Source organism: Bidens hawaiensis, unplaced genomic scaffold, assembly GCF_021521415.1.
Source record: "Bidens hawaiensis isolate Kalapana, Puna unplaced genomic scaffold, B.hawaiensis_p1.1 tig00000001_1, whole genome shotgun sequence".
Classification (NCBI taxonomy): Eukaryota; Viridiplantae; Streptophyta; class Magnoliopsida; order Asterales; family Asteraceae; genus Bidens; species Bidens hawaiensis.
The window spans coordinates 2,530,207-2,548,222 of NW_027491014.1; the positions used below are offsets into that span (position 1 = coordinate 2,530,207).

At 35.9% G+C, this 18,016-nt stretch overlaps 1 protein-coding gene across 1 annotated transcript; it reads right to left on the minus strand.

The window, feature by feature from the left end:
* Window positions 1–705: 705 nt before the first annotated feature.
* Window positions 706–11,503, minus strand: LOC143624707 (ABC transporter B family member 13-like). Its single transcript, XM_077095465.1, has 9 exons — window positions 10,752–11,503; window positions 10,331–10,385; window positions 10,079–10,254; window positions 5,932–6,132; window positions 5,492–5,751; window positions 4,981–5,294; window positions 3,624–4,598; window positions 2,682–2,923; window positions 706–1,911 (listed from the first exon to the last, which is right to left on the minus strand). The coding sequence occupies exons 1-9, from the start codon at window positions 11,031–11,033 to the stop codon at window positions 706–708; spliced, it is 3,711 nt and encodes a 1,236-aa protein (XP_076951580.1). The 5' UTR covers window positions 11,034–11,503.
* Between the last annotated feature and the right edge of the window lie 6,513 nt (window positions 11,504–18,016).

Sequence of the window (18,016 nt, forward strand, 5' to 3'; positions counted from 1 at the left end):
AAGACAAAAAAAACCATCAGCCCCCATTTCGACAGTTGTAAGCTAAGCATCCCGAGTAAAAGCAACAAATATCAAAAGACGAGCAACTATTTGTCTTAGACGTGTGGAAGATTGCTATCCAATTGGCGGTAGTTTTATTCTAAATGTAAACCTTAGTAAACATATATTAAGCACATCAATTAAGTGAACAAAACCTACTCTTAATTGTCCAACAAAATTCGTGTGATCCTTGTCACGTGATAAAATTCACGAGACACTTGTCCCTTGTATTATTCCTCGTAATGACTATTTTTTAATTTGACAAACATCATAGTATGCATTTGGTACGGTGTTATCTTTATAACGTGCCTTGTCGTCATGATAAAGAAAAATTTGAACACATATTTTTTAACGTTGATTAATTATTTCCGCTTCCTAATACCAGTTTAGAAAAAGAATATTTATATAAACTAAAGTTGTATTACATATTTTGGCTTTTGAAATTTGACACAAAATATATAAACAATTTAATTTTCAAATCTTAAAAATGTCTTTATACATTACCTGTGAACCAGTATTCATGAGACCAACCTGTGTATTTATTATTGGTTCGACCTGAGATTTACCACCTGTCTTTATGAATAAAAGGGTCAACCTGTGAAGCCATCAAAACCAACCCGTTAGAATCATATTTATATACCTATTTGATGCAGTATTTATTCACCATCAACTTGTATGTTCCTCTCTAACCAAATGTGCATACACACTACCCGGCACATTGACAAGCATGTTGTGGGTCCCACACTCAACAACCTTCCCATTTTGCAACACTGCTATACTGTCAGCATTACGTATTGTCGACAGCCGATGTGCCACCAAAACCGTGGTCCTTCCTTCCATTAGCTTATCAAGTGCTTCTTGAACCAGCCTCTCTGAAGCTGTATCAAGAGCACTTGTTGCTTCATCTAGAAGCAGAATCGAAGGATTTTTTAACACGGCTCTGGCTATAGCCACCCTTTGTTTTTGCCCGCCCGATAATTGCACCCCGTTGTTACCCACTTCCGTTTTATAACCTTCGGGCATTCGGGATATAAACTCGTGAGCATTAGCAAGCTTCGCAGCGTTTACCATCTCAATCTCCGACGCCTCTTCGTTCCCGTATTTAATATTATCGTATATCGTAGTCGAAAATAACGACGGCTCTTGTTGTACCAACCCGATTCTTCGCCTTAACGACTTTAAATTCAACTTCTTAATGTCTACATCATCGATGCACACCGAACCCGACACAGGGTCGTAAAATCTCAATACTAGCCCTATAACCGTACTTTTACCGGACCCGCTTGGCCCGACTATTGCCATACTTTTTCCCGCCATTATTTTCAAATTCAAACCGTTTAACACGAATATATCCGGTCTTGCCGGGTATGCAAAACTCACATTCCTAAATTCTACATCACCTTTGATAACATTTACCGACAACGAACCCGGTTCGTCGGGATTTATCGCCGATTTCCGGTTTAGGATCTCGAAAACCGAACCGAGTGCTTGTGTTCCCTTCACAATGTCAGGTGCGAGTGCGAGTGTTTCGGCTATTGATAACGCGGTGATTATTAAAACCATGAAGGCTTTAATAATGTCGCCGAAATTGGAGGTTTTATGTTTGATCAAAACCGAAGCGTACCAGAGGCCGAGCGCGTACGAACCGAAAGCAAAGAGTTGTGAAAACCCGTACCCGAAACCTGATATGTGGCCACGAAGACGGGCTTGTTTTCCTGGCCCGTTGAGTTCGGTGGCGAACTGACTCGATACTCTATCTTCCGCACCAAATGCAGCAACGGTTCGGATGTTAGCGATGGCTTCACGGGCCATCGATGTAGCCCGGGAGTATGAAGTTGTGTAATCTCCACCAAATCCCTTCAAAAAGAGTTGCTGCAGATACATGTGGATAAATTAAACATTAGTTTACTCGTACTGTGTAAATGAGCCGGGTCGAGCCAAGCCGAGCTTAACTAGGCACAAGATCGGCTTGTTTAACTTGTTAGAGCTTAAGCTCGACTCATGTTGAGCTCGATTTTCTAAACCTTGAGTTTTTCAAGCCCTAGCTAGGCTCGGGCTCGATTCATTAGTTATTTAATAATTAATTATTTTATATACATCTATAACATTTATTACATATATATTTTAGTTATAACTTTTATGTATACATAATATATATTATTTAGTTATTTTTCATCAAAATTTTAATATATTAATAAATGTTGTATAAACAATAAGCTCGTGCACAATCGTGAGCCAGTTTGAGCTTGATTAGTAAAGGTCAGATCAGGCTCGTTTATTAAACAAGCTTATTTTAGGCTTGAGCTCATTTAAGCTTTATTGGTTCAAGCTTTCAGCAAGTTGATCACGAGCATCTCACGAGAGATTTGTTGGTTTACGCCCCTAGTAATTTATTGAAAGTCATTGTTTGACTTTGAGGTCAGACTAACTATCTTTAACTTCAAAATTAGTATGAATTCTTAGAAATTTGACAAAAATTTCATTGACCCGTTACGTTTGGGGAAAGGTTCTACAAATCAGTAAGAGATTGGGACAAAGTTTCTTTCGAATTCGATGTTAATTTAGAACTCGAATGTCAAATGTTTGACTTCAAAAGTCATACTGTAAGACAAAGGGAGTGTAATGGACACAAAAGGTCTAACCTCAGTTATGGAAGCTCCAATTAATAAGGGAAATGTAGAAACAATGACTAATGCAATCCTCCAGCTCAAAATAAAAGATATTACAAATGCAGTAACTGTGAGTGATATGTTCTGTACTATTGTCGATAACCGATCTGCCAATGCGCTTCTTACTAATGTGGCATCTGCTGCTAGTTTCGACATGAGTGAACCCGTTGAGTTTTCATCCATATCGAACCAACCGACTTCATTTGTAAGTATAGCTGCCAAAAATAGAACCAAAAGCCTATTAGTCCTGATTTAGATATTGTTTTTGACAGGTTGCGAGTAGAATTGCTCAACCAGAACACAACCCATTTTTTTATTCATGTATAAACATAACCCACGCACACTAAAATTCGTGTAACCCAAACACGACTTTTTTAGCTTGTTTATCTAAAATTATCAAACTGGTTGGCAGGTGATAAACATTGTGTACACGTGTTAATTGAGTTGGTGGGTTTGTAATAACATGCGCTAAAAGGGCTAGTGGGCGGGCTTTGTTAACTAATAAGTTGGCGGTCGACATGTTTAAGTAAACCAATTTAACGGATCAACACGAACATGACTAATTTAGTTAAAAAGGTCAAACCAAAATGACTAGTTTAGATAAAACAGGTCAACTCGAAGATGATTTTTTTTAATTGGTTAGCCATGCCAACCCAAAATCTTATAATTTTCATGTTGTATTCGGGTCATGTTGGAAATTGCCACCTGAAAACTAGTCACATTTTAGTGACCAGGTTAAACAATTTAATTCTATTGACTAAATTGCAAGCAAAACATAACAGCCAAAAATTAGTGACAAAACGGTCGCAAAATTAGCATCCGTTTACATCAAGAAACACTTTTTTTTCAACAATTGTTATTGCGACATGCTCGCGCATGTCTATTTGTGTATCGTTTTTTGTAACGAAAACGAACCTGAAAACATGGATAAACGGACTCGAGCAGTGAGGCGTTCTCCCATTAACGTATAGAAATAATGTTGCAACATATATATAGGTACGGTAACAATCCCAGCCGCAATAAATATTAACGAAGCATGGTCAACATCCTCTTTGATTTTAGAATTGTGACCCGAATAAAAAGAAGTCAAAATGTATGTAATCCCAAGTGCAAATAAAGGAGCTTGCATCCCGGCTAGAATCGCACCCAACGATCCCATCAATGCATAAGGCCACTCGGGTTTGTTTAACTTAACAAGGTCCCAAATCGAAGGGGCGTGCTTCGTTGATTTTGATAAAGATTCATTCTTGTCATTTGGGTTGACCGTTGTGGTCAACAAGTCAAAGTGTTGATCATAAGAATGTTGAGTAACACTTGTTTGAACTTTTGTGCTTGTGGGATTTGATGCTTGTAGACTTACTAGATTTGCATACTCTCCACCTTTAGCGACCAAATCCGAATGCGTGCCCTTTTCGACCACTTGACCGTTTTTCAAAACAATAATGGTGTCAACGTCTCGGATGGTGGATAATCTATGCGCGACAATGATTGTGGTTCGGTTTGACATGACCGTGTTTAATGATTGTTGAACTATTAGTTCTGATTCAGAATCTAGTGCACTTGTCGCCTCGTCTAGTAGTAAAATCTTGGGGTTTCTAAGTGTGGCTCGTGCGATTGCTATTCGTTGCTTTTGACCGCCTGAGAGCTGAGTCCCACCTTCTCCGACTTGCGTGTGGTAACCGTCGGGTAATTGTTGAATGAAGGAATCTGCATTGGCGGATTTGGAAACTTGGATCAGTTGGGTTAGACTAGCTTCTGGTTTACCATAAAGAATGTTTTCGGCTATAGTTGTCGCGAATAAAGCAGGTTCTTGACTAACTAAGCCCATGAGCCCTCTTAACCAACTCGACTGCAGGTCCTTGATATCATGGCCATCCAACAATATTTGCCCTTTAAATTAAAAAAAAAAAGAAAAAAAATCAAATTAGATAACAATATCAATCATTAGTGACTGAACAAACGTGAGTATAGCGACCAATAAAAGGTCGCAAAAATAACTACCAAAGAAGATGGTTGCTATACTTGTGACAAAAATATGTCCCAAATGAGGGACTTTAAAGAATTTGTTGGATAAAACTCTGCCGCTAATTTGTCGCAAAGAAAGTTGAGTTATAGTTTATAACATGGTTAAGAAAAGCCTTGTAAAAAAAGCGTTGCAAATTAGTGACAGTTATTTCGTCGCATTAAGTTGTCACAGAACCAGATAGCAACAAACTATTAGTAACAATGAAACAGGTCATTTCTGTCACAAAACATTGATCTTGTTTCATACCTGAGGTTGGTTCATAGAAGCGTTGAATCAACGAAATGATGGTGCTTTTACCAGAACCACTAGGACCAACAATGGCGATCTTCTTCCCGGCACCAACAAAGAAACTCAGATCCTCAAAAACCATATTCGGCCGAGAAGGATAAGCGAAACAGACCTCTCGAAACTCAATATTCCCATTAACTTTAGAGAAAGCCATCCCAGTGTTTGACTTACTTGAAGAGTCAACATCCTCCTTGATCATGGTTACAATGTTTCTTGCAGCAGCTTTACCTTTAGCAATGGCTACAAGGTTTGGTGCAGCCTGACCAAGAGCACTACATAACACATGGGGGTGTTTAGTGACTTTTTTTTTTTTTTAATTTTACTATATGTGACACTTTTTAGTGCTTCTAATACTATCATTATTGTCGTGATTACATTTTAATAATTATTAAGGATGTTTTATGCATTAGAAGTACACTCTTTGTGACCACATTGTTTATTTTTCAAGAGTTTAATAAATTGGACTTACAATCCACTGAAGATGACGTTGATGATCGTCGTAAAAGCTTTGCCACCATTAGTGTCACGGTGTCGGACAAGTACGCCAGCGTACCAAAGAAGTAACGCCCACGCACAAAACAAGAGTGCGTATGTAAAGCCGATACCAATTCCTTTTGCAAACCCGCTTTTTCTAGCTAATTTTAATGCATTTTGAAGCGATCTAGAGTACAAATCAATCGCTTTGTTCTCGCCCGCAAATGAATATACACTACGAACTTGTGATATATTCTGAAAAATCCATATAAACAAAACATTAGTATTCAACTATATAAGTAGAAAACTGCAAGAACGGCATAATGACTTGTCTAGTTGAGAAAAGAAACCTAAATTGCTAGCGTTGTACTTTTATATAATATAATAATCACTTTGAAAACACGCATTAAGTTTTGGTAAGTGTTTTTGTTTTACCTCCTCGGCAATCTTCCCCGATTCAGCATAAGCGGCCTCACTTTTTTCGGATAAAGTAGACATAATCATCGTATAAGCTCCACCCGCGAAAGCTATGAGCGGGACAATGGCCAAAGTGAGTAGTGTGAGCTGCCAAACGGATGTAAATCCCACCACAAACCCGACAATGAACTGTGAAAGATATCGTAAACCATGCCCTATCTGCGTTTTCATCCAATAGAAAACGTAAATAAGTTGATATGATTGTTGTAATAGAGAAAACTACAACATATTTTACATATGTTACTAATCTACTTTTAGTTTATTAGGGATACTAACAACATATTATCATGCATATGGTCAATTATGTCATGTGGTTTGATAAAATAGTGAAATGGCATGTGAAAAGAGATGTATTGGAAAATCATGGGTGTAAGCATTTTGACTTGCTTTCTATATTTGAATTTTATTAAAATAAAGCTGATTTGATAAATTGATAGATGTTGAGATTATGATATGTGGACTGTGGAAGCACAAATATAGAAGATACCACGTGGCAATGTTAATGACATGTGACAACACTATCTAGAATTGTTATTTATTTCAAAACATTTAGAATTAATCTAATATTTAAGTAAGTTTTTTTAACGAAATACTAACCGTTCATATTAATTATGATAGTTTTATACTTTTGTATAGTTAATACAATAGTTTGTAATTAAGTTCCATTAAATATGTTTTTATTAGCCTTTACACAAATGGCCATTTGTATACAAAAAGTTTAATAAGATGCCATTGTCCATGGTTTTCCCATTTTGAGTTAACGACATTAATTGTCACATGGATATATGTCTTGAAGCCATTAAATTGATTTCTTATTTTCTTTTCTTTTCTTTTTACGTAACTATTATAAGACAAAGTATGTTAGTATGTATTTATAAACATACATTTGCGGGAGAGTTTGTGCATTTGAAGTTGTACATCGCGTTTGTAATGTTTGTACGTCGCTGATGTCATATTAGTTATCTGCTTTGTTTTCAGCTGTCCCATAATGTTGCTTCTAATTAGTTGTTCATGATTTAGAATAATTAAATGGAGGACCTTAATTGTGGATCTCCGGTGGTGCGGCTGTGAGGTGGGTGTAATTGACGTTGCCGGGTTCAGTTTGGGAACCCTAAGTGGCGTTAGCATGGTGGTGGCGGTGACGATTGCTGGCTGAGTGATATTCCGGTAAGCAGAGATGGTTTTCGGTTATGAGGTGATGATGATTGTATGTAGCCTGACTAGATGGTTGTTGCTATTTTAGTGCTTAGGTAATGAACTATTTATGTATATTTTTGGTTTAGTAATTAAAAAAACTGTTATTGATGGTGAGGTTTAACATGTAACCATATGGTGTTTTTAGTAACATATGACATTTTTTTTAAATGGAAACACTTAATCAGTCTATACAAGGTTCAGAAAGTTAATTTTTTAAGCTGGTAGTTTCTCACTTAACTAATGCGGGCCATAAATTTAAGCAGCCAAGTTTTACCCAGAAATGTATTTGATTGACATTCGTTGATAATGCAGGTTTGCGAAACTGCGGGTGGGGTTTTTATGTCAACATCATGAAAAACAGCGTGCTTGCAGGTAAATGTCTATTTTCTTTCAATCTCTATTTTGTCGTCCTTACGGTTGAGGTTTTATTACTGTTTGTTTACTTTTAGTAACATACAAAAACACGTTCTCTCCATCTCACTTTAGTAATTGAATAGCTAGCTAATATTCACCAGAATTTTAAATTGTAGTTGCAATCTGGAGATATAGAAGTAACTTCGGTTGATTGGAATTGTATGGCAAAATATTCAATATTCTCAATGTTGAACTATTGAAGGCTGGATAGGCAAAAATGATGTGCAGCATACTGAATAGTGAATATTGACATATAAGATGTTGATGGGTAATATTGTTTTTTCACAAATTTAAAACGGTAGTTCATTATATGGAGTTAGAAATTTGCACCAAGTCAATTTAATTTGAAATTTTTTTCCTACACCCAAACTGTAACTATAGTGGAGCTACAAGAGCAGTTGACAAGTTTTACGCATGTCATGAAGCAAAACAGGAACTCGAAAAACTACGTTTGCTCTAAATGTAAAATCAAATTGTCGTGTTTTGATTTGATGGAATATATTGTTGAAAATTTTGACTGTTATCAATGGAACTTGGTTGTACATTTTGTTTGATATTATAAAACTGGCACCTACTTATCACGAGCTTACATCGCATTTGGAAACTTTGGGTCGCTTAACTACTTTTACGTCACGTTCAAAAACTTTGGTCACTTAACTACTTTTGTTAATCAGAAACTTTGGTCACTTAACTACTTTTGTTAGTCGTCATCGAAACATCGCCGTCGCTTAACTACTTTTGTTAATCGTCATCGAGACACCGCCGCGTCGACGCAGCGGGTAAATCTACTAGTTTAATACTAATTTCAATTAGAGGTTGTACGTTGTCTCCTATAGCATTTTACATAACTATTATAAGACTGTATTAGTATTTATAATACACCAATTTCGGGAGGACTTTGCAATATGCTTTTGTAATTGGTGCATGAAGGTTTGTAGTTTGTATCCATAGGATGATGTTCAATGTTTGATGCCTCTTTGTCTTCCACGTGTGTATCTGGCTTTTCAAACTTTACACCTGCCATCTTCTTACTTTTCAAACAGGACTGGCCACGTGTGGTGACGGCGAGGTCCGGTGGCCAGTCCTGTTTCAAATGATGGTGGTGGCATGGCGGTGTGCCACTGACTATTGTTTCCGGGTTCCAAACCCTTGGTGGCGGTCCACCGGTGCTGAACAAGATAGGGGTTTTGATAATAATGCATTCAGTAATGATACAAAATCCACCTCATAATCATTATTTTAAATCTGGAATCGCTCTATGCTTGAAAAAACTTTAAAAGGAGTCCAACGAGCAATTATACCTATACTTCATCTCATCGGTAACTGTTGTGGTGTTTTGTTGTTAGTTGTTGAGGCGTCCGTGCATTTGTGCCGGTGCCATTTTCGCTGTTTTTGGTAGCTGCTTTATGTTCTCGGTTTGTCACTTAAATTTTTAGTATAGGATATGATGACGCCCGCTAAATGGCGTGGCAACTTATATTGCAGCCATGGCAGAGATCTGAGCCTCGAGTAAATTCATTCACATTTTGATTTTTTGTTATTTAAGCACAATGTTATAACTTTTGTAATTTCATTCACATTTTGATTTTTTGGTATTTAAGCACAATGTTATAACTTATCATATCGGTCACTGATTTAGACCTTGGTTATATACTGTTTTTTATTTTGTTTGAATTTTACATATTTGATATCAAATTGCATTCCTTTTGGCGCAGAAAGGAAATTTGAAAATTTGGTTTAGATTATGTATTTGACATTTTCATATTCAAAAGATAAAGACAGTTTCGGATCACACTTAACTACTAACATGTCGAATTGATTTCAAGTTGAAATGTGTAGCATATTTGAGTACATTCAGTCGAAGGGTAGACACGACTTAATAAAAGTTTCGGTAAAAGGGCATCTTGGTCACATATTAATACAGATTGCTTATGCAAATTGGCTTTAAAGGTCACTTTAAGTTAACTATATCCCGGTTTGACAACAAAATTGTTATTGACAAGTTCAGGATATATCACATTTTCGTACCAATATGCATTTGTAAGAGTAAACGGGTCAAAAAGTACATTTTATTAGCGGGGCAATTCCTATATGTTTAAACGCAGCAGGTTGTGCTATATGCAGGGGAATGAAACTTTAATTTTGATAAGAAAGTCAAAAGTTATTAAGGGTGCATAAAATTGTTTAAAAGTCAAACTTGAGTCGACGTGAGATATTGAACTCATATTTTAAATGAGTTAAAACAATATTAGAAATTGAAACCCTGCACAAACACATCTTGCAAGTTTGCCAACATTCATTTTTGTAAAACGGTGTCGTAACAAAGATCTAAGCCTTATCGTTTCGGATATCTTACCCGCGCAGTGTGCGGGGTATGCTTTGGGTGCTTCATTTGTTTGTACCATCAGTTGTGATGATTGTACCGTTACAGGCCCGCCGCAATGCGGCAGGTTCATAAAACTAGTTTAATACTATTTATAATTAGAGGTTGTACCTTGTCTCCTATAGCATCTTGCACAAGAATTGCATCACTAGATATGTGAAAAAGTATATTTTGATCCTTAGCTATGGTGTCGAAAAATTTAATATCCTTTCTCAACACAGATTGTAGATATTTGTAACGTAGACGTGCTGTTTGCCTTTCTCCAGTTTGCATCCAACACGCAACACCTTAAAAATCACCAACTTAGAGATTCAATTTTGACCTAAAAAGTAAAATTTTAACTATATCTTGGATGAAAATTACCGATCCACGAAGATATGAAAACTACAAGTCCAAGATAAATCAAGTACAAAGAATTCTGCATAGGCAAATGAATTAAGTTAGAAAGTACAATAGAAAACCAACGTTATCAGACCAGCTAGTTGGACCAGAAACCGCTTATAGAACTGGTCCCAATTTATCTTAAACAACGTCCATTTGAGTCGATATGCCTTAACATCATTGGTTGGACATGGTTCAAAAACATTATTTATTTTCTTCCAAATCTCATTGTATAATTCATAACCAATCTATATATCTATCTATTGAAAATATTAACACATAAAAATTAGATTAATTTTATATTTCCATTACAAAGCGATTTAGTTTTTTTAAAATAGGTTTAACCAGTGCATCAGTAAGACGACCAGGTCCTGATAAAAACATAAAATGCATGTACTTTTACCTTAGAAACCTCTGAAGATAATCTATGAGGATGTCTAGATAAATGTCCCAAAGAATCAATCATCCTACCAAATAGAACAAAGAAAACAGGAAGTGCTGCACCATGAATACAAGCTCCAATGCTCCCACACAACATTAACAAGAAATCCAATTTATCGGCTGCGTAAAACAAGCCCGAAAACGAAGCATTCTTTTCTGTTGAACTCGAATCCCGTTGTTCATCCACTTTTGCACTTGGGATTTCACCAGTATCTTGGTTTGACATGATTTCAACCTCTCTCATTGTAAAGCTAATTGAACAAAGAAGAGAGAGAGAGGAGTAATTGTGAATCAAAGCTAGTTTTTGATCACTTACTTACAACAAGTACAAGATGGTATCAATTTCCCGCCAATAAATGAAGCAACTTTTAGGTGGCCAACTAACAAATCGGCTTCAGCATTTAATATTTAACTTTAAATAGTCAAGAGGCTTCAAGAAAGGATATGAAGATTAAACAACGACACGACATTACAAATGAGAGGTTCTTAAGCAACGGAAAATCTCGATCGCGAATGGCATTGACCGACGGAAATTTTATTTTTCTTTGATTTTGACGTTCTCGATCTTACTGATTTATCAGTTATTATCTAAAGATTAGTCACGTAAGACTAGATTATGTGATAATAAAAAAACGGATTTTAATAGTTGAATTTTATCTATACGTTTCATATATATTCTACTAAAACTTGTAGTTTAAACTATTTGTTCATGTCTTTTTTAACTTTTTAACGCTTACCTACGAATGTGTAGGTTATATGTAGGAAATATACTAACAAATAATTTACACATGTTTAGGTTTATAAAGGTTTTATAATGTTAAAAGTGATGATAAATAAAATTGCATTTCAACTATTTTTAACCTGAATAACTTATATTGGCTTTTTGTTTAACGCAAAAAATGTGTGCTAAAAACTCCGATATATATATGTGTGCGTATGAGTTTAAAACATGTGTACGTTGGTGCATTCGTTGGTAATCCTAATGAGTACACGTTTTATAGTAGCAACATATTAAGACGGGTTGGTCGGGCCGCTTATAAAAATAATACAAACGTTTTAATATGCTAATTATGATTAAGAAATAAAAAACTTCGTATCGAATACAACTTTGGCCCCATATGCGAATCCACTTGAAACCTTCACATATTTGCTAATTCAATTGACTTGATCCTTATAACATGAAACACCAAAAAAGTAAACATAATGTCTCAATTACTACACCTACTTTCATGACTCTTTCCTCACCTATAATTCCATGGACCACCATGTACAGTTACCTGTGTAAATTGACACCAAAGCACTTTGCCCTGTACAACAACAAAGTTCGATCATCAGTCATAATCATTGGGATTTTACAGTAATGAGTTTTTTTCTTTGATGGTGTTCTGGAGCGTCAAAATCAATATGGACGTTTGACATCTTATCTTAGGAGGGCTTACTTGGGTATCAGGAGTTATACAGTAAAATCAAATCGTATATATAATAAACTTATAACATAATCCCTTCAATGTTGGTTTTCAAAGTACTTCCATAACACAGTTAGACAGTTCGTTGTGGAGTAACAAGTGGGGCGGCAAATACGCCATATAGTTTAACACTGGCTACACCATGCCGGCCAAAACAATGGGGGCGCCGCCCTCTTTCCCCCTTTTTTGTTAACTTGTTAGCGCCTAAAGTGCTCAAAAGATGGGTCCTCCAACTAACTACTAATCACATTTATTTTAATGTCTAGTTAAACCTAGTTAACTCTAACACGCGTGTTAAATGGTGGATGTGTTAAAGTCGACTATCTACGTGGCAATGACATGGTGTTTTAACTAGACTCTTCTAGTTAACGCACAACCCACAACTTAATAAACAAAAACGCGCATCCTTGCTACATGCAATTTGTGTGTCTGATCAAAAATTCAGTAATAAACATGAAATATATGCAAAGTTCATGAGGGGTAGGTTGCTAGACCATGTGACAAGTGATAACAACTTAGCTGCCTCAATATGTGGCATTTAATTGCACATGATCATAATAAAGATACCTTTTCTGGCCAGGACAAGGTAGAAATATGCAATTATTGGCCAATATTTTCTATTTTTTGAAGCTTAAAATAAGCATGCAAAAGTGTAATCAAGCTTGTTCCAAATATTGTATTAACTTTAAGCACTTCCATGCATGCTAACAGTTAAGAAGTTCAGAACCTTTACCGTACAAAGATCGAGTGCACACAGATACGTATGCTATATATCAATATGTAAACAAATTCAAACATCAAGCCAACGTATTTATATAGGTTTTAATTTATACAGTTTATCCGCACATACATTTGTAGGTTTAATATATCATCATCATCATCGTACTCAGTATATCCCACCAATACCAAAGCTATGGTAGGGTCTGAGGAGGGTAAGATGTAGACAGCCTTACCTCTACCCCATAGGGATAGAGAGGCTGCTTCCGGTGAGACCCCCGGCTCGATAGTAGTTTTTGCATCAAGCCTTGGACATAAGGCACATAGAACTCAATCATCGGCTGATCGGTGCATGTACCCTTGTCTTTCGGCTATCAACGCCACCACATGATGCCTGATTAACCTTCCGCTACTTTTAACGTTATTTTCACGAGTTTAGTAAAGTAACGTCAAAATTAGTGCAATTTCACTTTTGCCCACCCGAGGGTTCACACATATATACATTATATACGCGCACCGCAAGCAAGGCTTGTAGGTTTAATATATATGTAGGTTATATAATTTGCAGGTTATATAGATAAACGTACAGCAAATTTTTTCATTCTTTTTGAATTTAAAATACAAGTGAGAAACAATAACCATTATATTATATTGTTACTACTTTTTCTACTTTAAACATTTTAAGAGTCAAAAACTGAATAATTTTTGTGTGTCACGATAATTTGTGCTATGTCTAGTCTCTCAAAACAAATTCTTAATATAATAAACAAAAACAAGGTTATGTTGGCATCTAACTGGACCATCTTAGTACGACTTGGCACTTCAAGTTTTAAAAGAAACTATATTTCATCATACGTCGTCCCATAAGAAGTCAAGAAGGAAGTCAACATTTATAAAAGACAATGTAGTGGATCAAATTAATCATTCAGCAACACATGAACTATATGTGTACAACTACTCAGTTTTAAAAATGTCTAATATTATCTCGACTAGTATTTTCCAGTTCTTTTTGCCAATCACCGACCATTTTTTTTGTTTTTTATTTATCTATTTGCCACTTGGAGGGCAAATTTGTCGAGTTTCTAAACCAGTGTTTTTATCTCAAATGTGTGAATATGTCAAATAAGTTGATTTTTATTTGTAACAAAAATCAAAATGATGCGCTATTTATTTATAAATGAAATAACTAGAAAAATTTGATTGCAAGTCAACTCGACTCACCCACTTCGGAATTTACTAATAATAGTGTGCTTTAATCTAGATATAGCATATACTAAAGGTGATAATATAAAACTGTTAGGCCCATTTTGTATTAGTCTTTCGTATTTGTTTGATATGTATCTTTTATGTATGTTAACTAGTTGGACTTATGTTTGTATGTATGTTTGGGCCCAATGCCATATGTAATGAAGCCCATTGGGCCACTATAATAGAATATAGCATGACATTGCTTCACCTATTAGGTGAAGCATGCACATGTTAAAACAACTTTTTGTCATTTCTTATATCTTATCATTACTTACAAACTCTCCCTTCTCTCTTTCTCTCTACCCTCACGGTGCAAATAAGAACCAAACAAGATCCGAGATCTCGGTCCTCACTAGTGATTTCCGCTAGCTAGTGTAGAGGTTGATCCAAGTAGACTAGTATTCATGTTGTTTGATCGATCCGTCCAAGGGGCATACAATTGGTATCAGAGCTTTCTGGCTCTACTAGCTGTAGATCTTGGGTCACAACCTTGGATTTTGGTCTTGTTTGAGTTGAAGACGAATTTTCAAGAGTTTTTGTGGGTTACGGGTTGTTCAAGCCACAAAAAGTGTTCAAGAGTTCATAATCTTAAGTGTTCAAGCGTCGGGTTTCAAGTTTGTGTGTAAATTATTGAAGATTCAAGTGTTAAATCTTCAAAGATTCAAAAATCTGGTGTTTAAAGGTGTTGTATTATGGATAATACTTAGATCCATAAAATGTCAAAAGTAATTGAAGTGACATCCTCAAAAAGGAAATCTTGGAAAAGGTGGCAGAAAGTACCTTCGGTACATTCCACAAGTATAGTCTTTAATCGAATTGAATAAGCTTATTTTCGAATCGAATCTCCTATTCGAATCGAGTCCAAGTTGCAATCTAATCGAATTCAAGATTAATCAAATAGAATCGAATCAAGTCTGCTTAATCTAATCGAATCCTAAAGTGTTCTAATCGAATCTCAATTGTAATCGAATCGAGCCCAGATTACATTCTAATTGAATCAAAACCTAATAAAATCGAATCTCCATTCGATTAGATTAGACCATTCGATTAGCTTATAATCTCATTTGATTGGATTCATCCATTCAATTTGATTGTTAAGCCATTCGATTACTTTATACTTAATCATTTTCTTAGAAGCTGCTTATCCATTCGATTACCCTGCATTCGATTACATTACATTCACTTACTCAGTACTTGTGTTTTTAATCAGAATCTGTTGTGTTTATGTTTGATCTTGAAGTTGTTTAAGAAATGGCTAATACAAGTGAGAAAGTTAGAAATGAAGCTATGAGAAATTACACGATCTTTGAGAACGAGGTCGGAACTACTAATAAGTCTCCAAAGTTGATGAATTGGGACAATGACTTTGAAGAATTCAAATGGCGATTTAAGAACTATTTTAGAATTCTTGATTATAATCTTCTTAGACCCCTTGAGCAAGGTCCTTACAATCCCATGACTACTAATACTGATGGCCAAGTTTCTAAGCCCGTAACTTCTTATGATGATACTGATAGGAAGAACTTTTGTGATGATCAAAAGGCTTTTGGTGTTCTGAGTGTTCGTTTCTCACGTGAAATTGCTAAAACCTTGAGAGATTATACTATTGCCAAGGGTCTCTGGGATGCTTGATTAGCAAGTTTGAGGGATATGCTGAGATGAAGAACAACAAGAAGGGAATGCTTAAAGGTTGAATTCAACATGATCAATCATGTACGAGGAGAATCAGTTGCTAACCTCATTCATAGATTTGAAACATTGATCACTAAGATCAAGAGTGCTGGTATTTACTATGACCAAATTGAAATCAATGACAAGTTGCTAAACTCCCTTTCATATGCCTGTAACAGTAGTGTGATTGCAATCAAGAGAAATAATAACCTTCAAATTACCACCCTTGTTGACTTGACTTCCATTATCAAGTCATTTGAAATGGATGACAAATTAAGGATGACAAATCATATCATTTCTCTCACTCAAGAAGGATTAACTACTAGATCAGGTGTAAGCACATCATTTCTGAGTCAAGCACACCCTACTGTTCACACTTCTAATTCTGCCTTCAAGACTACTACTGCACCTCAAGCACCATCAAGTTCAATCTCATTCCAAGATGCCGTTGCTCAAGCCTTAAAAGCTCATGGGATCAGCAAACCAACAAGCAATCATTCCCATTATGCTCCTCAAACCATTTCAGCTGATGACTCCAATATGGCATTGTTTCATGCCTTTATGGCAAACCATGAGGAGTTATTACAAGGAAAGCTGCTTCCTCCTTCCTTTGAGCAAGGAGATATTCCTGAGATTAACAAGAAGGATCTCAAGAAAATGGATATCAAGTACCATATGACCATGGTTGTTCACCGAGCTTCAAATTTCATGAAAAAGTATGGGAATAACAGTTTTAAAGATTCTCACAGAAAGAACATTGGGTTTGAGAAAGACAAGTTGCGTTGCTAAAACTGCAATGAATCAGGTCACTTTACAAGGGAATGCCCCAATCCATCAATGGCTGTTAATGATATCAAGATCACCGAGATGTCTGACAATGAGGGTGCTAAGAGACATGATAAAAGGCCCGTTCCAAGTTACTCCTCGAAGTCAAGAATCCTAAGAATCAGTCAAGGAAACTCATCCATGGGAAACTTCAAGTTGAGCTCAACGACCATGATTACAAGAACAACTGAAGCAACTCAACCAGATTGGAAGGATGACCAATTTGAAGAGCTGAAGAATCCTCTGACCTTTGCTGGAATGGCCCTCACTGATCAAGCAAACACCTCATCAAGCCCTGCTGCTGAAACACCTGCACCCACCTCTGTCATTCCTGAGGTACACAAACTTTTCTCACAAGCTTGTATTGATAAAGTTATGCACTATATAACTCATAATGCTGCCATTATAGATGAAAATCTTAGCCTTAGATGCCAGAATGATGATCTAAGGAAATCAGAAAAGATTTATGCCACTAGAATTAAAACTCATAATAATAATGAAAAACTTTTCCAAGCTGAAAAACTAGATAAACACCACGAAAGACGTGTTGTTGAGCTAAATGCTAAAATTGATAAATTAGAGTTACATTGAGCTCAAAGGAAAATAGACGTTCAAAAATTTGAGTTAGCTTTTAATAAGCTTAATGGAATAATTGGGGCATAGATTGGGTGAAAGTAAAGACTGGAATAGGCTATCATCATACTGCCGTTCCACATCCTTTTAATGATAACTATACTAGTCTTCCTCACTTTAGTTTCAATACCCCACTTGAGGATGAAATTTTCTATGGTATTGGTCACGTGCCAAAACCAAAGACATTTGTTCCTGCTGTTTGAAAGACCACTGATCCAATTCTTCCATCAATTAGTCCTAATGGTAGTTCATCTTCTTCGGTAGGCCGTGTAGAAGAAAGTGATTGTGAGGAAACGAACAAGGGTTTTGGAGACAAACGGATTTTAAAATTCACTTTTTTCTTCATGTGTGAATCTAAAATCATCAATTGATAACCCGGTCTGTAATAATAATACTTTGAAATATGTTTTGAACAATCATTTATCTTGTAAGAGTGTTGATGTGGGCACTTCTTTAAATGACATGAATGAAAATGATGTTTCCACTTCTGATAGTGCCTGTGAAACTGTTTTTGATGAAATTATTTATAATAGAAATGTGCATGAAAAGATGTCTGTGGATACAAATGTAACATTTCGGGTTTTCGTTTATATATCCTTGTATTTATACCTGACCCGTTTAAGGGTTCGGGTCACTCATTTAATAAAAATCGACGCACTTACTGAGT